This window comes from Eretmochelys imbricata, chromosome 1, assembly GCF_965152235.1.
Source record: "Eretmochelys imbricata isolate rEreImb1 chromosome 1, rEreImb1.hap1, whole genome shotgun sequence".
NCBI classification, from domain to species: Eukaryota; Metazoa; Chordata; order Testudines; family Cheloniidae; genus Eretmochelys; species Eretmochelys imbricata.
In genome coordinates, this window is record NC_135572.1 from 303,468,548 (window position 1) to 303,492,357 (window position 23,810).

The window sequence follows — 23,810 nt, forward strand, 5'->3', positions numbered from 1 at the left end:
ACATGTAATAAAATGTAAAATGTCAGTGCTGTATGCATGTCCTATTATACCACAAATAAAAAAGGGTTTGTTGTAAGGTGGATGAAAGACCCCCTCAGGTACCAAAATTCCAGAATTAATTGCATGTATCTTTGCAAGTACCAAATTATAATGTCTTGGTTAATGCACATCCATTTTAAAACTCTCATTAAATGCCTGATCCAAAGCCCATTAGAAATCAATGGAAAGACTTCCATTGACTGCCGTGTATTTTGGAGTAGGCCCAAAAGCCCTAGATAGATGTGCTGCAGTCTTTAATACCTTGAACTGTTTTTCTTAGGCTTATTGTCTTTTTGTTCCACAAATTTCTGGGGGCGGGAAATTACCAGTTCAATTTTTTACAGTTTATTGTTAGGTAGTAGAAGTTGTAAGTAGAAGGAACTACCAGTAACAAACCGAGTCTGATATAGTCAGATAAAATGCCTGTGTTAAAGTGTTAAATGCACGGTATGTTTTTGTCTCAGATTTTTCATACAGCTATGGTGATATTATCTTTTTTAAAATTAATGTAGTCTTTCATGTGAAAATTGTAAGGCACAGTATTGTTCTATGAGGCTTTTATACTTCACAGTAATCTACCAATTTGCAATTGATTGGCAGAATGTCTATGCTCCAAATGATTTAAGATTTCTTTTTACCAAGCAAAACTGTTTTCATCTTAATGAACACATCAGACTCATAAAAAGCCTACTTGGAGTAATAATTTTTTAAAGACCTAGGGTTGAATCTTTCTTTATACTAATAATTAAGAGAAACATTGTAAATATGACTTAATTTGGTATTGCTGAGGAGTTTTTCACATTTAAGAAGCAACTTTTAAATTCATGTATTTCACAAAAACTTTATATGAAAACATCTTTTATTTTTCTTCCCAGAATGGTACTGTGCAATGTGAAGCACTGATTTGCCCATTTTCTGATTGCCTACTGAATTCTGCTCCTGCATATGTGGATGGCAAATGCTGTAAAGAATGCCAATGTAAGTTTTATTGTGTGGTGCTTCTTTCTGTCAAATAGTATTTTTGAAATCTGAAAGGAAGATGTATGTACCTTTCAATAGAGATGTCACCAACAGAGCTGGTTGCAAAATGGTTTGTTTGGGGCCTTTTGTGGAAAATTTCAACTTTGTTGGAAAACATCGAATTTTTTAGCCACTGACATTTTTTCAGTTTTTAGTCAAAAAATGTTGGTTTTGGAGGTTTCAGTTTTCTGGCAAAAAATCAAAACATTTCAAAAAAAGCAGACATTTTCTGTGAAAATTTTCATTTAAACAAAAATCTTATTTTCCATTAAAAAGAAAGTTGACAAAAATTGTGTCTACAAGCCTTAGTCACCACTATGCCCATCCTTGAATGCAGTCTTATTTGATTGGTTGGTTGGCTGGCTGGACATGCAGATACATCAGGTCACAGAGTTTAAGGCCAGAAGGGACCACCAGATCTTCTAATCTGACCTTCCGTATATCACAGGCCACCAGTACCATCCGGCACACACACACTAAATCCAACAATGGAAATGAGACCAAAGTAAATGAGATCCACAGGAGACTAGATTATTATGTACCACGGACAGAGACTAGGACAGACTGAGGTGCACCTGTGCCCCAGGCCCTCCAGGAAAATGATTAAATGGGACATACCCAGATAATCCTGGCAAGTGACCCACACACTATGAGGAAGGTGAAACCCCCCCAGCGTCAAGCCAATCTGACATGGAGGAAAATCCCTCCTGGCCCCACATACGACGATAGTTATTTGAGCAAGAACCAGTCAGCCAAGCACCTGAGAGAAAAAATGCTCAGAATATTTGTGCCTTGAACTCACTTTTCAGCACTATTCCAGTCTAGAAGAATATACTTCCAAAATAACATTACAGCATTAGAAATAGTGATCTGCTTTATGAATCTTGTTCTGCAATTAAGGAAACAGTAGACCTTGGCTTAAACAACCACCCAAGAGACCAGAAAAAATCGATAGCTAGAGGTGTTCTTTCACAAGAGGTCATACAAAAATCTACTGGATACTGCATGGGGATAATTTAAAGTGATCACTTAAGATAGGGGTTTGCATGTGGTTTCACTGTATTTTGGTACTGATTGCAGTCACGATTGTGGAGGAGAATTTTTAAGTTAATCAAATCCATGGGCGGGCTGATATAGTACTTGAGGTTGATTATGATCCATGGTGGACACATATACGGTATTTTATACTAAGCAATGGCAGAACCTTTTTCTTAAGTTTCTGTTCATTAAATTGTGCATGTATTTCTTTGTTCTAGAATTTTTGAGGGTGTCCTGTGTGGTGGTGTGTACAATTTTTTCTTACCCAGTATGCAAGAACTCACAGCTGATTAGAATGACGTGTTGTAAGGAAAATTCAAGACATTTTGTACTCCATTGATTTTACTTACACAGTTCATTTATATTTAATTTTGTTAGAAGTTACACAAAGACCATCCATTTTAGAAGCCTTATTACCTTATTCTAGTAGATTAAATCTAATTGAGAGGAAATTGGAATTCAAATATACTTTTTACCAGGAACATAGAATTTCTGTGAGGAATAGATGGCTCAGGGAATTGGTAATAGGATATGAGACTTGTCAACTCTAAGTCACTATTTCAAATTTTGCCCATGTTGACAGAGACTGAAAGATGTTTGAAATCCATTTGGTCAGCTACAATATCTGAAATGAGTTGTTGATCTCCTGTGGACAAGTGTCCATGTCACAGTTGGTATTTTTGTTGGCAGGCTCAGCAGAGAGGGCAAGAGCTGAATGGGCATGATGAACACTCAGCCTGTCTTACAGAAAGTGGGACCTTTTGGTAATGGTTGAAATGCATTGGTACCACAATATGATGAAACTTGCACCATTATTACCTTTTTATGTGTATTTAATATAATAGATGACTTCATTTTCCCGGGTTGTTAATCCAGCGTCTCTTGCACCATTAATTCCGTTGTTCAGTCAGTGTGTCATCCAAATACACACACATATGCAATTTCTAATAAAGTAGCAGAAATAAATGGTCAGAGCATAAAATGATCCCTTATTTCACCTTGGTTTTTAAAGTTAATAATTCATTTTTCAATTTATTTCATGAAAGGCAGAAATGTAGACTCTGGGGATATGAACTTATAACTATAGGTTCCATTTGATTTGCTGTATTCTCATTTTCACTTTTTAAAATTCCTTTTTATTAGTTAATCTTTATTTATTATTAAGCTGATAATCTTCATCAAGAGAAATTTTCATATGTACAGGGAAAAGTAAAGTAATATTAACACTTACATTGCTTTATGAAACTGTACCAAAGAAAAATGATATCATGGAACTTACTGTATATCAAAGTTGGATGAAATCCTTGGCTAAGTTTGTGACCTTAATCATCATAAGACTGAACAAGCCAGAGTGCCAGAGGTCAGATTGTTCCTGGTGATGGTAGACCCCAGGGAATAGGGAGGGAGGGTAAGGACACCTATGGAATATGTATTTGCTTCACAGGCATGTTTTGTGGAGTTGCTTGTGGTGTTGGCAGATTCATGCAAATGCTAAGTAGACTGTGTCCCTGTTTCTTTCCTGCACCTTCAACTCGTGCCTGGAGGTTACTGAAGCTCTAGTGCCCTGTAGTCACTGTGCTTGGTCATGTGGTGGTGGGAAGGGCAAGAGTGGAGTGCCTTTGTTTTGTTTCTATGGGGGAGTGGAGCAGGGCACCTATTGCAGCCTTGCTTCCCATTCTGTCACACACCAGGCAGGGTTCTTCCATCCACTACTTCATTAGCATAGTTTTCCATCCCTTATGACCTACTGGAACTGTACAAGGGGTGTGAGCAGAGGCCAGTATCTGGCTTAATGCTACCTGACATACGTGAAGTCTGGAGATGTACAGGATTTAAGATGACAGGCTTCTAAGTGTTTTACAGGTTTGTGAACTATTTCAGTGATTCTAGTCGGGAATCTGATGGATTAGGAATAGGACTGGGAGTTACCGGGTTCTGACACTAATTGCTGTGTAATCTTGACTATGTCATCTGTCTAATAGTGATAAGAAATTTACCTACCTCACAACTAAATGTTTCTAAAATGCTATTTGTGTGCAAAAATATTGCTTAGCCTTGACAATAGGAGAGGTGGGAATTTAGGACCAGCCCTGTACTTAACCTATTAGGCCACATAGCTTTGTGGAAAGGAGGCAGGTGGGGCTTCTTCTTTGGGAACACTTTTTAAAATGTACAAGTTTGGATTTTTCAATAAAAGCAGCTTTTCAGTTTTTCTTAAACTTCCAATTCATGAAGAATTAAATGCATGAAATCTTGCTGAAAATTTTCATTAAATTGGTTTCATTTTGTGGACACTTTACCAACTCTAAAACAGCTCTAGTTCTGATGGAATAGCACCAGAGGTAAATGTGGTCTTTTGATGGACTGCAGTAGGTCTTGGATCAGGCCATTGGTGAGACAGTGAATAGATCAAAAATATGGAGAAGCTGCATTGGGTCAAATGTTTGTTTTCTGGTCTGTTGTTTCTCTGGTAGTGGTGCTACAGTCATTCAAATGTTGTGGGTTTTACAAAATATGGATGTTGTAGAAAGTCAGGGACAGTAAGCTTTTCAGCCATTGCAGAGGATCAGCTGCTCTAAAGTCATAAATCTTTATACTTGTCCTTTTAAGATACCAATGTAAACAGAGAAGAAATTCTACTGTTCTGGTATGAGTTTCTGAAAAAATAGAGAAGTTGGACACTACTTTCAAAGTATCAGCAAAAGAGTGTTAGATATAACAGTCGCTAGATTGTTCAATGGAACAATCTAGCGTTTATGGTGGACTCCTGCTTTCGGTGTGCATACTTTCTGAATGCTACTTAGCATTTTTGGAAAGTATTTTCCCTACAGCTTTAGCTCTCCTGTTCTGAAATAGCTCTGGTGACCTGATTCCTCAAGCCTTTGAATAACATACAATGATAGTACTATGTGATAATGACAGAAATAAATGCCTTATGTACCAGGTTGTCCTACAGAGATGAATTACACTGTCAAACATACTCTACTGGATATTTACCCAGGTTGTACTAGTGTTCTGTAATATTGTGTCTTGAGTTTTAGTGTCTCAAGCAAAATGGAATTGTTCTTAATTTAGGAATAGTACGAATTACTAAAAACAAACAAAAAGAAACAAATTTGAGGGAAAATATTGCTGCATCTATGTTGATCAGTGAAATCAATGGAGTTACTCCAGATTTACAGGGGTGTAACTTGAAAATAGAACTTGGTCCTCCATATTTATTCATCTTCATGTAACTGTCCCCATGATTTTTCACAAATGTTTGCTGGAGCCTTTAAAATTCAACTACCCTAAAAAGGTATTGTATATCTAATATGCAACTGACCCAAAGTCTTTTAAAGTGAATAGAAAGATGCCACTGGATTTCAGTGGGCTTTGGATCAATTCCTATGTGCATGGAGAATAAAGATATAACAGTATAAGGAAGCATATGGCCCTAACTGCTCCATTCTTGCTTTGATTTTCTTGTCTTAAGATTCTGGCATGGTTTATTAATCTAGGGCAGTAGCAACTTCTATATTTTGCGTCAATCATGTTTTGCTTCCACTGCCAAACACTCTAGAGGACCACTTGGGGCTTGGCTTGTGCCTTCAATGAGCACTACTTTTTGAATTTATAAAATAGATGAGTTCCTTGCATCAGGAAAGCAATGCTACAGTCTCTCATCTACTAGCTACTCAACAGTTTCCTCCTGAGAAGGAAACCCATTGCTAGTTAGTCTCCTGCACCCTGAAGGCAACTTTCTGGAAACTAAAACATAATTTACTTACAGTTACTGGAATTCTCAGAATAGATTGCTTACACACACTCCAGCTCTCCCTTCCTCATTCCTCTGTCCCCTTTTAATCGGAGTCTGAGTCCTGAACAAGCATGAACTGAGCAAGTAAATGCATTGTGCCTCTCTATAAGCTTTCATGCATTAGAGTTTGTGGCTCCCTCCTTGGATAATTGTTTTTTAATGGTTATGGGGGATCTGCACATAATGACAATGTATCACTGTATTAGGAGAATTCCAGTTAATGGTAAGTAACCTAATTTTAGTCTCTTTGCCTAAGGAATGAATGATAAAATAAAGTAAATTTAAGTATATTGCTATTCGTTAAAATATCTTTGCATTCATGTACAGCAATCCTATGTGTCCTAAGAACAAACTGAAATACAATATTGGTAATATCATCATTAGAGAATTTAAAATATTTTCACATTGAAAAGTAGCTGTAGGCATCTTTTTCCCTTATAACCTATTCTTGTGTAGAACTTTAGCTCTTTTCATTTCCTTTTCATTACATTCTCACCAGGGAGTTCACAAAATATAAAATTCCTGCAGCAAATTATTTTTTTTATTTCCAGTGCAAATAAAATCGAACATATGTTAGATATGAATATTTTGGCATTCATACTGCTGGGAGTAGGCATTTCGACAGTGTTCCAATCTTTCCAGCATGTCACTACTTCTACTTCAATAGCTGTCATCTTGTAAGTAGTAAGAAAAATATGGTTCACTCTATATGTAGGAAAATCACATTTTGTGTGTGTGTGTGTGTGTGTGTGTGTGTGTGTGTGTTTGTGTAGTGATTTCAAGATGCTCATTCTTGCTGGTAATGAGCTAAAGGCACTCTACACTTGTCCTATTTGATTTTTTTTTTAAGTTATATTTCAGGGAGTGCATGGCCAATTCAGAAACCTGTACTAGATATTCTAGCACATGCTTGAAAGTTTGTATTTTGGAGTACAATGCCTGTGATACCAGCAACAGTGATCTGTAGAGGACTGTGTGCTCTTATAAAGGACGAGTCTGGTTGTACCTGAAAACCCAAGAACTGAAAGGCTTGAAAAGATCCATTAAGGTCACAAAGGAATAACAAAGTGCAGCATGAGAGCACATCACAGCATCTGATGGGCTAGACTGTCAAAACAGATTTAGGACTCGGTGGGAGCTATGTACTTTGTGCAAAAAAAAAAAAGAGCACAATGGCAGTTTCAGGCCTTTTTGATGGCAGAACTGCTACACTGGACAGGGCGATCTTGGAGGAAGGGAGAGGAGCATAGAAGGGGAGGTACTGCAAAAAGGCAAGGTGTCATTGTCAAAAGAGCCATATGTGCAGTGTCCCAACAGCTCTTAAAAAATAGAAGGAATGGGGAGAATAAAACTAAATTGAAAAATAAAACACAACAGAGTGTGATCTTACCCATGTGACATTATAAGAGAAGGTGGGAAAATGGGTAACATAGGGTTAAACAAAGAATAATATAATTTTTTTTAAAAAGATAGGTTTCAGAGTAACAGCCGTGTTAGTCTGTATTCGCAAAAAGAAAAGGAGTACTTGTGGCACCTTAGAGACTAACCAATTTATTTGAGCATGAGCTTTCGTGAGCTACAGCTCACTTCATCAGATGCACGGTATGCATCTGATGAAGTGAGCTGTAGCTCACAAAAGCTCATGCTCAAATAAATTGGTTAATCTCTAAGGTGCCACAAGTACTCCTTTTCTTTTTAAAAAGATACTGATATAAACAATACAGCAAGGAGCATCTAATAATGAGTTTAGTAAGGAATCCAAGATTTCTTGCATTTGAATTAGATGGGGCTCTTTTCACAGGTCAGACATTTTGTCATTGCTTTATTATCCTACGTCTCATTATATTAACAGTCTAATAAGGCATCCCAAAATTCTAACTGGGGCAACCTTAGAACATATGACACATGTGTTTGTAATTAAATAAAAATTTAAACCTGTAACACGATTAGGATATTTAGTGACAATCCTGTCACATATTCCTCAGTTCTATTTGTGTCTGTTCCCTTCAAAAAGATCTTTGTCTTCCTACCCCTGTACTTAAAAACTCTCGTGACCTATCTGATGTACCCTGCCACCATATTTGCTTTTTTCACTGCAATTGGGCATTGGGCTGAAGGCTACAATAATTCCCAGATTTCTTCTCTCATCATTATTCTGCACCTCTAACCATTTAGAAGTCATTTTGATGTGTCCTTTTTGTCTTGCCTTCTGTATTTATTTGCATTAAGAGGGAAGTGCTATCCACTTGTGTAGAAAATTATGCAACAGCTTAAAATAGCTGACTAGAATTTTCTTTTATATACTGTTTCTATCAAATTTACTACTAGTTTATCTGGAAAATGTGTTTGCATAAATTTTGACTATAAGTTTGAGCTCCTAGTGATAATTCTGGCAGTAACCCTCCACTGGTTTCCATCTTGGAAAGAGTATACTGTATTGAAATTTTTAATTCTGGTTTCCCAAATTGCATTTTAGCCAGTTATTTAATTGGTGGAATTTTGTGAAACTCTCTTAAATTTTTTTGTTAAACATAACTTTTCTTAATGAATGAATCAAATATCAAAATATCATTTACTGATTTTTTTTTGTTTTGTTTTTGTTTTACATTGTTAATCATCATGGCAAATGGGGGGATAAAGTGAGAAGATTTTGTGCTAGGGCTGGTAAATTTTCATAGCTGGCTTGTGGTGATTGCTGTATCCTACTTATGTATCTATCTTGGCATTAAAACTGTGCTACAATGGACATCATTGCCTGATGTAATAAAACGGGGATGAAAACCTTGATGTCTGTTAGCAGGGGAAGTTTCTACCCTGTTCTGAACCTGAAAATAAGATTTTTTTTCTAGCTTGTTCTGAAAAAGGCACCCAAATGCTTATTATTGTAGCAAGTGGAATTTTGCACTCTCCGTAGGTAGGGAATGATGAAGTACTTTGATTCACCCTATATCATCTCTCCCTTGAGAAAGTCATCTAAACTCTAGCGTCAGTTCCTTAAGCTGCCTCTTTTAAATTAGGCTCACATTTCCCTTTCTGAGATATATGTTTTGTGTCTGACATTTTATATTCAGGTTTGCCCCCATAACAAAGACAGATTTCTGGTTGTAGATGTTTGTTCTAGTTTTGAGCAGATTACTTCCATACATTCCTGAAATTGTAGCATCCTCTAGTAATCCGATTTTACAGACTTATAGAATGGTAGGTTGTATTATCAAGGTGCTCTGCACTGTTCTGTCCACAGAAATGACTTTGAATGAATCCTTTGTACATCTAAATCAACAGAAAGTCAATTCCTAGTATAAACTGTGACAGGTCAGGCCAGATGGCTATAGGAGAGTAATAGAAGGCAGATATATTAGCCCCAGGCTAAGTAGGTCCCTTTTCCCTGGGTAAGGTAACAGGGAAGGTTCCAGAACAATCAGGAACCTTCTGGAGACAATTAAGACTGGCTGATTAGAACACCTGCAGCCAATCGAGAAACTGCTAGAATCAATTAAGGCAGGCTAATCAGGGCACCTGGGTTTTAAAAAGGAGCTCACTTCAGTTTGTGGTGTGCGTGTGAGGAGCTGGGAGCAAGAGGCACTAGGAGCTGAGAGCGAGAACGCGGACTGTTGGAGGACTGAGGTGTACAAGCATTATCAGACACCAGGAGGAAGGGCCTATGGTGAGGATAAAGAAGGTGTTGGGAGGAGGCCATGGGGAAGTAGCTGAGGGAGTTGTAGCTATCGCACAGCTGTTCTAAGAGGCACTCTAGACAGCTGCATTCCACAGGGTCCTGGGCTGGAACCCGGAGTAGAGGGTGGGCCCGGGTTCCCACCAAATCCTGGTCAGACACAGGAGGAGTCGACCTGGACTGTGGGTTCAGAAAAACGGCCAAGCTGAGGGCTGCCGTGAAGCTCCAAGGCGAGCAAATCCGCCAATAAGGGCAAGACCCACAAAGGCAGAGCAGGAACTTTGTCACAAAACACAGAGGTAATGTCAACTTTTGCATACAGTATGCTGCACTATACAGTTGCAGGCCTTTAACCAGGGTAGGAAATCATAAAATTATAAAAATCATTATAGACTTAAACATTGGTCATTAGGTCTTTACCTCCATATATACAGAGTTGTTAGTCAGGGAAGGATGCATATTCAAAACCTTCTCATGTTATTGAGTTTTGGGTTAATAAGTGTTATTGGTTAATAAAGGAATCACATGCTAGTTTCCAATCATTCCTTCCCGTCATTACAATACCCTGCCGAATTGTGACAGGTTCCCCGGGGTGAAACCTGAAGCTGGGGTACAGCTGAGCCCTCTGTCTTACCAACCTGGATTCCCTCTTACACTGTGATGCTGTGGCAAGCTGCAAACCCCTCCAGGTACTGCACTTACACAGACATCCACGACAGGGACACACCCAACTGAGTTACATGAATCCTTTTGTCAGCCACTCATGAACCAATGATAGAGAGGCTTCAGCCAATTCCCACAACTCCCCAGCCTAGGACTCCAAAACTGTACTGTCTTGCCCTGGTCAGAAGCCTGACCAGTGTAATTTTATTACCCAGTCTGCCCCTCCTTCACTGTGGAGAGGACATGCACTAGCGCTTCCCTTTGCACTTCAACCAAAACTCACTGTTTTAGGTAAAATGTAAAAAAGATTTATTAACTACAAAAATATAGATTTTAAGTGATTATAAGTAGTAAGTGTACAGATCAAAGTTCGTTACCTAAAAAAAAAAAGTAAAATCGCAATCTGAGTTCTGTAAACTAGACAGTATTTGAATCAAGCAGTCTCACCCTGATGGTATAGTTCCTTAATACACAAGCTGGGATTCTCCTTTCCAGCCTGTGACAACCTCCCCCATTCAAAGTGTTTGTTCTCCAGACATGTTCCCAGGTGTTGAGTTGTGAGGGGAGTGAGGACAAATGATGAAGTCACTTCCCCACTTTTATAGGTTCTTCAGCTTGCTGAAAAGATCTTTTGCTATGAGGTGAGTCAAGCAGTGTCCATTGTCTGTGAGACCTCTAAGAAGTCTTCATTGTATAGTCCTTGGTAGCGTGGATTCCCCTTAATGGGCCATTCACGCTGTCTGGTTTCTCCATTGTTGTACCTGAAAGGCTGGTTGTAGGTGTTTCCAATCTTACAACATATTTCAGTAACACACACATAGCAAAACTTCATAACTTTGCATACAATTATAGCGTATATAATCCAACAGGATATTAATGTTCAACAGATCAAGACTTTTAAAATGATACCTCACAAGGCATACTTTGTGCGAACATATCATAATTATATGACCGTGGTAAATATAGGGGTGCCAAGGTGTTGCTTTGGGATACAGAGCATCACACAAATCTTCTTCCTTTTATCCGTTCCACATAGTTAAGCCTAGCTCTCTGTCCATGTTCCTGACATGAATCCTTGAACATTATTCCGTGGGAGTCTGATGGGGTGTTCACCCCACACAGCTGTAGAAGGGATTAACCATGCCCTGCCCTACAGTGGAGCAACGGAGGTGAGTCCTCCACAGGGCCTAGAGCGGCTACAAGGGAAATAGCCAAAGAGAGAGAGGCTGAAAGGAGCAGCCAATCAGGGCCCAGGGGCCTCACATAAAAGGAGCTGCAGTGCCAGAGGTAGTCAGTGGCTGCTAGGCACTTAGGGAGTGAGGACTATGTCTCGGGGGGTTGAGAGAACTGTAAGTGCCTTGGACAGAGCAGCTGCTAGCAGGGATCAGGGGAGCAAGAGGGAACTCCTGGCTGTCTACTGAGACTGGACAGCTGAAGGCCCTGAGGTGATGGCGAAGAAGATACTGATGCTGTGGGGAAGAGGCCCAAGGAATTGTAGCAGTGTGTAGAGACGTTAGAGATGTAGCAGGAGGCTGCCATCTATAGAGTCCCTGGGCTGGGATCTGGAGTAGTGCGTAGGTCTGGGTCCCCTCCACCAGCCACTGGGGAAGTGGCTAGCCTAAGGACAGTGATACGCACCCCTGGAAGGGGAAAACACAGTTGGTGACATGGCTGGAGCTATGAAGAGGACACTGAGGTTTCTGGAGTGACACGGGTCTACAGAAAGACAATGTCAGGAGAGGCACCACCAAAAGAGGCACCACTGGAGGAGCTAATCCTTAGGGCAGCCAGTAGGATGTGCCCCTGTGGTGATGTGCCATGTTATATGGAGCTTTTTGCTTGAGTAAAAACTGCAGGACTGAGTCTTAAAAGCGTGAACAAATAAATAAAAATAACCCCCCTGGTTTCTGTTTCCTTGCTCTTTCCTTGCTCCGTTAGGTGGTGCACAACATTTTTTTTCTCTCATGTGGGTGGAATGCTTTTTACCAGGGCTGTTTAAATTTAATCCCAATCAGTCTTCCCTCTTGCTGACAATTGATCGTAGGTTGCAAAAGCCCTGTCCTTCCTTCTTTTTTCATAAAACTTCACATTTTTCTAGTCTAATCTTATCTAAGTGTATTTGAACAGAGCTCAAGATGCTTTGTTTGTTAAATAAAACGTTTAAAGAAAAAGAAGAGTTCCTCACCCTTGAAGAATGAAGGCTCTGTGCTTATTCCTTGTTCTGGAGACTGAAGGTCACATTGCAAAACAAATACACAGATTTGTAGCTTTCAGAGAGCAACGTTCAGCATTCCAGGGTTGATCTGGAACCAAACAGATGTATCATCAGGTCTTTAAGTTGAAAAATGTCATTCAAGGACAAATGGGTTCATTTGAACAATATTTGTATTTGTCGTATTATTGATATTGTGGTAGCATGTTGGAGCCTCAGACTACACCAGGACCTTTTTACAGGAGTGGTCTATCCCTTTAAAGGTAGTAGGAGTCAGCCAACCTCCTATTCCATGGCATGGTCCTTTAAAGTTTTGGGAGTTTGGATATACACAAGCCCTAGGAAGGGACAGAGGCAGATACTGGGAGGGAGAAAGTGATCCCAGGGAGTGGTCTCAATTAGTGCTTTGGGGAGGGGGGGAATGGGACTCACGCTACCATTCCTCTAAGAGCCCAGACCAGGAGCTTTGGAGTGCAGGGGGAGCAAGGCTCCCCTCTGTCCCAGACTCCTGGCCATCCTTAGGATTTATGGGGCCCTACACAGTATTATTAAACTGATGCCCCTATGCTCTACTGAAGGTGGTCCCCAGCCAGCGCCGCTGATCCCAGTGTGTCGAGGGGGCACAGCCACCACCCAGGACCCCCAGAACCCTCCCCCCCCATTGCTGACACATACCAAGCTTCGTACACAGCAGATGCTGCGGCAGTGGCTCAAGGCAGGCTTCGCACTGTCACATGGGGGCTGCATCTTGCCAGAGCCCACGGCCCTCCTGCAGCCCCTTGCCACTCCTGGCTCACCACAAGCATTTTGACAGGAAGTACCAAGCAACAACAACAATAAGTGTGTGTGTGCACGTGTGTATGAGAGAGAGAGCCCAACAAAGAGCCAGTGTGCGTGTGGCTGTGTGTTGGGAGACTGTGTGACAGAGTGTGAGGCTGTGTGTATGACAATCTGTACTGGGGAACTGTGACTTGTGAGAGGCAGAGTGTATGTGGGGGTGAGAGCCAGTCTGTGTGTGAGGGAGACAGTATATGTTAGAGACAGTGTGAGAGACGGTGAGCGCACTGTCACTTTAAGTCTCCCTCTCCCTCCCTTCCTCCCGCCCCCTCTCAGCCCAACTCTCCTTCCCCCCACTCCCCTACCCCCTGCTGACTCATGTGGAAGTTTTGCTCCTCCTGGCCTGGCCCGGCCCCTGCTGGAGATCGAGCGGCGCAGGCAGGCAGGGTCTAGGGAGGGACTCCGCTTTGGGCGGTGGTGGCCCTGGTCACCGCACCGCCAGTGACTCGCTGCACTGCTCTGGGCTCCCCTGGGCTGGGGCAGCAGAGCCAGAGGCTGGAGCTGAGACTGAGGAGTGAGTGAGGGAGGGGATGGGGTTGGGGGCGGGGAGAAGCTCACCGGCCCAGCGCGGGGGAGGGCCGCAGAAGAGAGGATTCCAGCCGCGGCCAGCGAGGGGAATGGTGCCCCAAAATTTCAAGTGCCCTACGCAACTGTGTATGCTGCGTATGCCTAAGGACGGCCCTGCCCAGACTATCAGGAGGAGCTCTGGGAAGGAGGGCCGCATATATGCTGTTTTCTCCAGCATGAGGGAGACTAGCAGCACCAGGAGGACTGCTGACCTCTCCAAACTGACAGGTGAAAGGACTGAGTAAAAAGGAGTCAGTTTGAGAGAAGTTGATGGAGGACTGCACCTGGCCTGAATTATAATCCAGCTCCAGGAGGAGGGCCGTGGACTCCTGATTTAAGGAGAGTGAGACTGTTTGAATTATAACCTAGCTCCAGGAGGAGTGTTGGAGACTCCTGAACTTGGGCACAGATGCTTGTTGGCACTAGAAGAAGGGTTGGACTTGGGGGCTATTTTTGTCAATCCTGACCACATGACTGAAGAGCATGCAATGCTGCTTTTGAATATAATGAGTGACTGAAGCAAGGGCAGATATCTTAGAGGTTGACAAATATTTACTTTATGTTCAGGATTTGTTGCGGACCATGCATATGGAATGCCTCTAACTGCTCCAAGTCTGCCTGTAAGAGGGTCCAGGTTTCTCACCCATATAATAATATAGGTAGTACACAGGTTTGATAGATCCTGAATTCTGTCTCAGTGCAAAGACATTTTTTGCATCCATAGGTAGGACATGAACTTTATGCAGGAGGTGGTGAGACATATTCATCAAAGAATGTCTGGTTTGCTGTGACCATTGGAACCTGCTTGCAGCCTAGGTAAATAAACTTGTCAGTGCTCTCCACGATACTCGATCCCACCTGAACCAGGGGTTTTGGTGGCTCAGCTCCAGAGTTCTAGACCTTGATCTTCTGCCATGAGACATTCAACCCCATAATGCGGGTTGTAACGGGGAGAGCTTGGAGGGTGGGGACTGAAATTCTCCGACTTCTCCACAAGCAAGGCAGCATCGTCAGTGTAGACTTGGTTGGTGAACACTTTTGTCTAACCTTGATTCCGATGTGTGGTGCAGCAAGTCCTAATATCCAACTGATAGCTTGACAGAATATTGCCAGGGTCAGAATAAATCCTTGGCGCACACCTGAGGTTTTGTAAAAATGCAACAAAAGCCATGAATTAATATGGACTCTTGTACTGTGAAGAGTGGGTAAAAATCATCAACTCACATATTCAGTGTTGGGGTTGGAAAATTGTACTTTCTGTCTTCTGCAGGTTTAACATTAATAGACCACAGTTAAAATATGCTTTGTGTATCTCGACCTCTGTAGAAAGGCAGTTCAGAGTGAGAAAAGGAGGGCACAAATATATTTCTTGGGGGAAAAATAATAAGCTGGCTGTCATACATCAATAAGAAAAAGTAGTGCCACTCTCCCATGGACAAGCATACACTATAACCCAGTTATAGTGCAGACAGGCTCAACTTTACATATGTGAATGGTCTCATTGAACTCAATGGGAGTACTAATGTAGCTAAGGTGCACATGTGTAATTGTTTGCAGTACCAGGGACTATAAGGCATTGCCCACCGAAATATGCCTACCATTGCAAATGAAGAAGGATTATTGTCATTAACAGACTTTTTTTTTTAATTCCAGTTTATTGTGTGTTTGTAGTTGAGCCAGATTCTCAGCTGGTGCACACAGGTGTAGTTTTACTTAGGAGACTGGAACTACTCCAATATACAGTTTGTGAGGATCTGGCCCAATGTCTTTTACCCATTTAAGGATTTCAAATCCTCAACTGGCTTACCATTTACATGTGATTTGTAGGTACTGAAGTGACAGGAGAAAGCTAATATTTTGGAAAGTACTCTTGTCAACGTTCCTTCCCCACTCTGAACTCTAGGGTACAGATGTGGGGACCTGCATGAAAACCTCCTAAGCTTACTTTTACCAGCTTAGTTTAAAACTTCCCCAAGGTACAAACTATTTTAACTTTTGTCCTTGGACTTTCGCTGCTACCACCAAACGTCTAACCGGTTTTATTTTATTAGGAAACAGCCCGTTTGGAAACGTCTTTCCCCCCAAAATCCTCACCAAAACCTTGCACCCCCCTTCCTGGGGAAGGCTTGATAAAAATCCTCATCAATTTGCATAAGTGACCACAGACCCAAACCCTTGGATCGTAAGAACAATGAAAAAGCATTCAGTTTCTTAAAAGAAGGATTTTAATAGAAGAAAAAGTAAAAAGAATCACCTCTGTAAAATCAGGATGGTAAATACCTTACAGGGTAATCAGATTCAAAACACAGAGAATCCCTCTAGGCAAAACCTTAAGTTACAGAAAGACACAAAGACAGGAATATCCAGGAGGTCAGCTCCCAGACTGCTGCGCTGGGCATCACAACATGGGGAATAGATGGCCAGCCCTCTGTGGAGAAAGAGGTAATTAGGGACTATTTAGAAAAGCTGGACGTGCACAAGTCCATGGGGCCGGACAAGTTGCATCCGAGGGTGCTAAAGGAATTGGCGGCTGTGATTGCAGAGCCATTGGCCATTATCTTTGAAAACTCGTGGCGAACGGGGGAAGTCCCGGATGACTGGAAAAAGGTTAATGTAGTGCCAATCTTTAAAAAAGGGAAGAAGGAGGATCCTGGGAACTACAGGCCAGTCAGCCTCACCTCAGTCCCTGGAAAAATCATGGAGCAGGTCCTCAAAGAATCAATCCTGAAGCACTTACATGAGAGGAAAGTGATCAGGAACAGTCAGCATGGATTCACCAAGGGAAGGTCATGCCTGACTAATCTAATCGCCTTCTATGATGAGATTACTGGTTCTGTGGATGAAGGGAAAGCAGTGGATGTATTGTTTCTTGACTTTAGCAAAGCTTTTGACACGGTTTCCCACAGTATTCTTGTCAGCAAGTTAAAGAAGTATGGGCTGGATGAATGCACTATAAGGTGGGTAGAAAGTTGGCTAGATTGTCGGGCTCAACGGGTAGTGATCAATGGCTCCATGTCTAGTTGGCAGCCGGTGTCAAGTGGAGTGCCCCAGAGGTCGGTCCTGGGGCCGGTTTTGTTCAATATCTTCATAAATGATCTGGAGGATGGTGTGGTTTGCACTCTCAGCAAATTTGTGGATGATACTAAACTGGGAGGAGTGGTAGATATGCTGGAGGGCAGGGATAGGATACAGAGGGATCTAGACAAATTGGAGGATTGGGCCAAAAGAAATCTGATGAGGTTCAGTAAGGATAAGTGCAGGGTCCTGCATTTAGGACAGAAGAACCCAATGCACAGCTACAGACTAGGGACCGAATGGCTAGGCAGCAGTTCTGTGGAAAAGGACCTAGGGGTGACAGTGGACGAGAAGCTGGATATGAGTCAGCAGTGTGCCCTTGTTGCCAAGAAGGCCAATGGCATTTTGGGATGTATAAGTAGGGGCATAGCGAGCAGATCGAGGGACGTGATCGTCCCCCTCTATCGACATTGGTGAGGCCTCATCTGGAGTACTGTGTCCAATTTTTCCACATCCTTCTTGTAGTGCGGGGTTCCAAAACTGGAGAGAGTCCAGAGAAGGACAACAAAAATGATTAGGGGTCTGGAACACATGACTTATAAGGAAAGGCTGAGGGAACTGGGATTGTTTAGTCTGCAGAAGAGAAGAATGAGAGGGGATTTGATAGCTGCTTTCAACTACCAGAGAGGTGGTTCCAGAGAGGATGGTTCTAGACTATTCTCAGTGGTAGAAGAGGACAGGACAAGGAGTAATGGTCTCAAGTTGCAGTGGGGGAGGTTTAGGTTGGATATTAGGAAAAACTTTTTCACTAGCAGGGTGGTGAAACACTGGAATGCGTTACCTAGGGAGGTGGTAGAATCTCCTTCCTTAGAAGTTTTTAAGGTCAGGCTTGACAAAGCCCTGGCTGGGATGATTTAATTGGGGATTGGTCCTGCTTTGAGCAGGGGGTTGGACTAGATGACCTCCTGAGGTCCCTTCCAACCCTGATATTCTATGATTCTATGATTCCATTCAGCACAGCATATTTTCTCAGCCATTTAAAGAAATCAGAATCTAACGCATATCTAGCTAGATTACTTACTAAGTTCTAAGACTCCATTCCTGTTCTGTCCCCGGCAAAAGCATCACACAGACAGACAGAGCCTTTGTTTCTCCCCCCCTCCAGCTTTGAAAGTATCTTGTCTCCTCATTGGTCATTGTGGTCAGGTGCCAGCGAGGTTATCCTAGCTTCTTAACCCTTTACAGGTGAAAGGGCTTTTCCTCTGGCCAGGAGGGATTTTAAAGGTGTTTACCCTTCCCTTTACATTTATGACAACTCTAAATGACACTGGTTTCTAACTTCTTGCAATCATGAGAACTAGGGGCTTAGAATTAGAGCTAAATAAAACCCTATATAATGTCTTTGCTTTTTAAAAGTCTGATTCTGTTGGTGATGCCTGATTTTGATTTCCTCTTGCTTATGTGCTATTTGATAATGAATGTTGAAATTTAATATAGAATTAATTTGGGTAGTTTTGCATAACTGAATTGTTAATCAAGATTGACAAAGCATGTGTTTACCTTGTTTTCAGTTTTACAAGACTTCCTAAAATTAAATGGAAAACTACTCTCTATTAAAGTAATGCTTACAATTTGCTTAAGGAACATTCAGTAGGGTTGTCTGCAGAGTTTATAATCATGCCAATTACTCTTGTTATTTCAGTTCAGGGCAGGGAGAGAAGAAGAGGAAGGAATTCAAATAGGGGAAAGAGAGAAGGGGTAAAGAGATAGGGATGGGGGAGCAAAGTGCTAGTCAATTTCCTTTTGTATCCAGGCCCATGGGTAAAGTGCTTTGGAGAAACCATGACCTAGCCGCCACTTTTGATGTGCTACCCAATCTGTGCCTAAATCCAGCCTTTCTGATATCTTCCAGATATATTGAATGGGATCTCTCCCCATGGGAGAGGGCAACAGCCACCAACAATTGCAGTTTCATTGGCTTCTAGGGGGTTCTGTCCTCCTAGACCACCTACTAAGGAAATAACCCATATAGAAGATGTGGCATCCTCTCTCTATGGATTGCTTATCCTCTGTAATCATTTTCATGTCTCTGCACCATCAGCTGAGACATGAGAATGAAGAAAACTTTGTTTTCTTCTAAATAATTTAATGATGAGACATGATCATTATTTTATTTATCTTATACTTTCCCTTTAAAATAATAAAAAGTATACAAGTTTTTAAGCAGTCCTTTATTATTTTCACAACTCAATCGAACGCTTACTCCTAATAGCTGCCTTAAACTGTTCCTATTGCTAATGAATTCTCGCACTGGAGGCTTCCTACCTGAAATGATGTATTTGTGTGTTAAACAAGTGAGGAACTGATAAGATATGCTAGTGAGATGTGCATTATTGTTTTGCCTTTACACCACTTCTCCATCCACAAAATTCCCCAGAGAGGCTCTGTCAAGGTTCCTTCCCCACTCTGAACTCTAGGGTACAGATGTGGGGACCTGCATGAAAGACCCCCTAAGCTTATTCTTACCAGCTTAGGTTAAAAACTTCCTCAAGGTACAAACTTTGCCTTGTCCTTGAACCCTATGCTGCCACTACCAAGCGTGTTAAACAAAGAACTGGGAAAGAGCCCACTTTGAGACGTCTTCCCCCAAAAGATCCCCCCAAGCCCTACACCCCCTTTCCTGGGGAAGGCTTGATAAAAATCCTCACCAATTTGCATAGGTGAACACAGACCTAAACCCTTGGATCTTAAGAACAATGAAAAAGCAATCAGGTTCTTAAAAGAAGAATTTTAATTAAAGAAAAAGTAAAAGAATCACCTCTGTAAAATCAGGATGGTAAATACCTTACAGGGTAATCAGATTCAAAACATAGAGAATCCCTCTAGGCAAAACCTTAAGTTACAAAAAGACACAAAAACAGGAATATACATTCCATTCAGCACAACCTATTTTACCAGCCATTTAACAAAAGGAAATGTAACGCATTTCTAGCTAGATTGCTTACTAACTTTTTACAGGAGTTCTGAAGAGCATTCCTGATCTGTTCCCGGCAAAAGCATCACACAGACAGACAGATCTTTTGTTCTCCCCAACTCCAGCTTTGAAAGTAACTTGTCTCCTCATTGGTCATTTTGGTCAGGTGCCAGCGAGGTTATCTTAGCTTCTTAACCCTTTACAGGTGAAAGGGTTTTGCCTCTGGCCAGGAGGGATTTTATAGCATTGTGGACAGAAAGGTGGTTACCTTTCCCTTTATATTTATGACAGGCTCCTTCTGCAATTCCCCTCAACAATACCTGCTGAGAGTAGCAGGAATTGAAATAACCAGAAAATCCCCTGCAGCCAGTAGGTGTCAATCTCTGATCCAATACTCAGTGCCACTGCTGATAAAGTACAACCAAGTCAGCTATTTTTGAGTGTCTCCCCCATTAAAATGGCTAATTCCGTCATGTGGGACTTAAGCATCCATGAAATAATATTAGTGTAATGATATCTCTATCAGTGCTCAGTTGGCCTTGCTAGCTGTTGTATTATTCATGAGCCCTTGCGTGTATACCAGAATACAATAGTTTATAAAATGGAATTAATTGTTTCTTTTCTCTTGGTAGCCTCTAACATTCTTCTTTGGTATTGGATTTCATTGTCTGAATGCTCAACTGTGAAAGTTGCTCTGAGGATTGGATGACCAAGGCAATGTATTTGGCAATTGACATTTTGATTGGATTAGCCATGCCCAAGCTTTCAAAATCCTGGTTTTATAGGCCAAAAAAAATCCCAGTACTGTTTGAGTAAGTACAATACGGTATAATCTCCTAAAGCCAATCAGAGTCATGCATGTCTGTCAATATCCAATCTTTTGGATGAGGTTTTCAACTCACATTATAGTTGCCATGTGGATAATAGCAATCTAATGTTTTTACAGAGAAGATATTAAATGCTTTCTTCAAATTCCCTATGTAAAGATAGTGTTTTCTTCTGCAAAGGCAACATTTATGAGCTAGTGCTGCCTTATCAACAGATATGAGGAGCATATATAATTTTGAGGTTTTATTATTTGTTGAATGCTGTCGGTATTCTTGGTGCTATACAAAACACAGAAGAGGATATGTTTCCTCGAGCATTTTAATCATTACAGGCCACTCTTGCTCATGTTGAATAGCATTTGTTTGAGAGATCCCCAGTGGGACTAATTGTCCAAGCAATGATTAGAGTATGTTTTGTCATAACTTTTTGATTTAAAAAAATGGGGCTTTCTGGCTAAAATAAAAATGTATACAGAAAACTTTTGATTAAAATTTTATTTACATATTTGGTAATGCAAAAAACCAAAAGGCAATTTTTTTCTGTTAACTACTTTTGAATGACATTTTTTTTCCTTTTTGGTTTTTTCATTGAGAACATAATTTTCAGGGGAAATTTTGAAAAAACAGAACATTTTTAAAATTTCCCCACTATCTAGTAACTGCTACTCTTTGTGAATAAAGACTGCAGAATCAGGCTTTTAGGAAATGAACAAAGAGGATGAGTTAGTGTACTGTGATTTCTCACTGTGAATGGACACTAGATAAACAAAGTGTGCCACAATATATAATGCAAACATTTTCAAAAGCAAATAGTTCCCCTTTCCTATTGCTGTGAACCTCTTACACATACCAGTCTTTTTGTATGAGGATATTGGAATAGTCTCTTGATGTGAGCTGTCCCAATTTACCCAGGTTGACAGTTTGAAGTACCACTGTGTGTGTGAAAAGAAAAGGAGTACTTGTGGCACCTTAGAGACTAACCAATTTATTTGAGCATAAGCTTTCGTGAGCTACAGCTCACTTCATCGGATGCATGCTTACGCTCAAATGAATTGGTTAGTCTCTAAGGTGCCACAAGTACTCCTTTTCTTTTTGCGAATACAGACTAGCACGGCTGTTACTCTGTAACCTGTGTGTGTGAAGTGGTGGGAGGAATCCTTTTCAATCTCCCACTTATGATAGTGTTGAATTCAGATAACACTATACCTGTTACTGCGGGTTACCATAGCACAACTATTGTTACTTCTCTTACAAGGCCTCACACCTCCACCGAAAGCTTCTTTGGAGGCTTTCACAAAAATTATTTCCCTTTGCCGGAGAGACAGGTATATATTCCTGTTGGCTTTTCATACTGTTGTGACATGTCTCAATAAAATATGTTTTAACTGAAAGGGAGGCTATAAGTATTTACATGTTTCATGGCTTACTTTTATTTTTAAGATCTTTTTATCCTGTTTCAGTAGAGGCTTATTTGTTGACATAAATAAACTTTGCCATATTAGTGGGCTCTAACTTACTGTCCTTTCAACTCCAGTGTGCATATTTGGCTGTGGAATCTGTGGCACAGAGATACTGTGGTGGTTGATGCTATATAAGTACCATAGATAGACTCACTATATTGCTGGAATATGATCTGGCTCTGCCTCTGCTTCTTGCTAGCTATACTTCTATCTGATTAGTCAGGTACCTTTAGCCACTACTTTTCTGTCATTGATAGCCCAGGTCTCTGTTTAACTACAGGCAGCCACACATTCACTTTACTTCATGAGATCTCCAAATTGGCTTCATACGATTACAAACTCTCTCTCAAACTCTGTATCCTGCTGTCTAATGTAAAAGTTTTACTTCATCTGTCAGATCCATATGTCTTCACTTTACTGGTTCCAACAGTACTTTCTAGGCTGCCAGCCCAGTTGACATTTCTGCAAGCATCTCCTTTACAGATAACGGTATAATTGTTTTTTGGTTTGTGAAAGGTGACACAAAGAATACTTAGATGAGCCTTCAGTTTGGGGGTAAGAGGAATGGCTTAGGAGCCTTCGCCTAGGAACAGGTGGGCAAGATAAATTATATAATTTCCCCATAGTAGGCAAGGACCATGAAAATATAAGAAATATTTGTGTAATTATATCTGTATTATTTTAAATTGACTCATCATCAGTGTGACTAAACCGCCTATTAGCATTATTAGATATGGCTCACATTGCAGATACTTACAGGTGTTCATAAAAATACTAGACCAACCACTTTGCATTTTCAGAATAATGGAGAAAGTCTCTCCTGTTTTGCAACTAATCAGAAGCAAGATATAAATACTATTTAATTTCTGATCCTTAGGAAATTTCAAATCAGATTTTCTCTACTGAAGTTGCTGAAGCCTACTTCCACTGTTGTCCAACAATGATTAACTTGAAGAGCTATCAGCAAATTTTCCATCTTGAAATCTGGAATCACTTTAAGTTGTTGAAGGAGATGGCATAGAATAATAATGGAAAAAGTTCATTATTCACTAGCTACTCTGACAAAGCATCATATACCCAGGAAGTGAGCAAAGAAGACCCTGTATGAAACACTGCCAGGGATAAATGAGAGAAGGAAGCGCATATTAATTTAATAGTGACTTGGTATTAGACAGATAGAAATTCACAAAGGATGAAATGGACCCCTGTGTAAATTCCCAGGGATAAAGGCCAGCACAAAGGGTAGGCACCACTTAAGTCCTCCAAATAGGGTTTAAGTTGGACTTATGTAGGGCATAAACCTTGTGCAGGGTGACTGCACAGTGAAGAATGTCACCAAGAAGAGGCCAAAGAGGACATCCTAAAATTGGCAGAGAAGAACCAGGCAAAATTTTGTGGCAAACAGAAGATGTGGCAGGTAGGAAGATTCCAAGATTTAAAGTACATGTCAAAATTATTGAAATCTTTCTCAAATTTTCAAATCAGTTTTGTTGCTCATCAACTGACTAGGATGATGATTCAATAAGATGGATGGGACAGTTCAGTGACATCCTGAATTGCCCTCTGTCACTTGGTGATAAGTTTGAAACAGAATTAGCTCAGGCACTACAGGGAGATGTACACATGTACCTCACAGCAATAAGTAAGTGACCGGAATAGCAAAGATAGCAAGAGTTAGTTGGATTG

General features: G+C 40.9%; 1 protein-coding gene across 1 annotated transcript in view; it reads left to right on the top strand.

Moving 5' to 3' along the window:
* The window catches only part of NELL2 (neural EGFL like 2), a gene marked incomplete at its 5' end in the record, with an annotated part of 251,214 nt that overhangs the window by 65,861 nt on the left and 161,543 nt on the right, over positions 1-23,810 (top strand). The window contains one exon of the mRNA XM_077807767.1: positions 915-1,017. Within this exon, the coding sequence (XP_077663893.1) occupies positions 915-1,017 (103 nt within the window). The remainder of the gene's footprint in view (positions 1-914; positions 1,018-23,810) is intronic.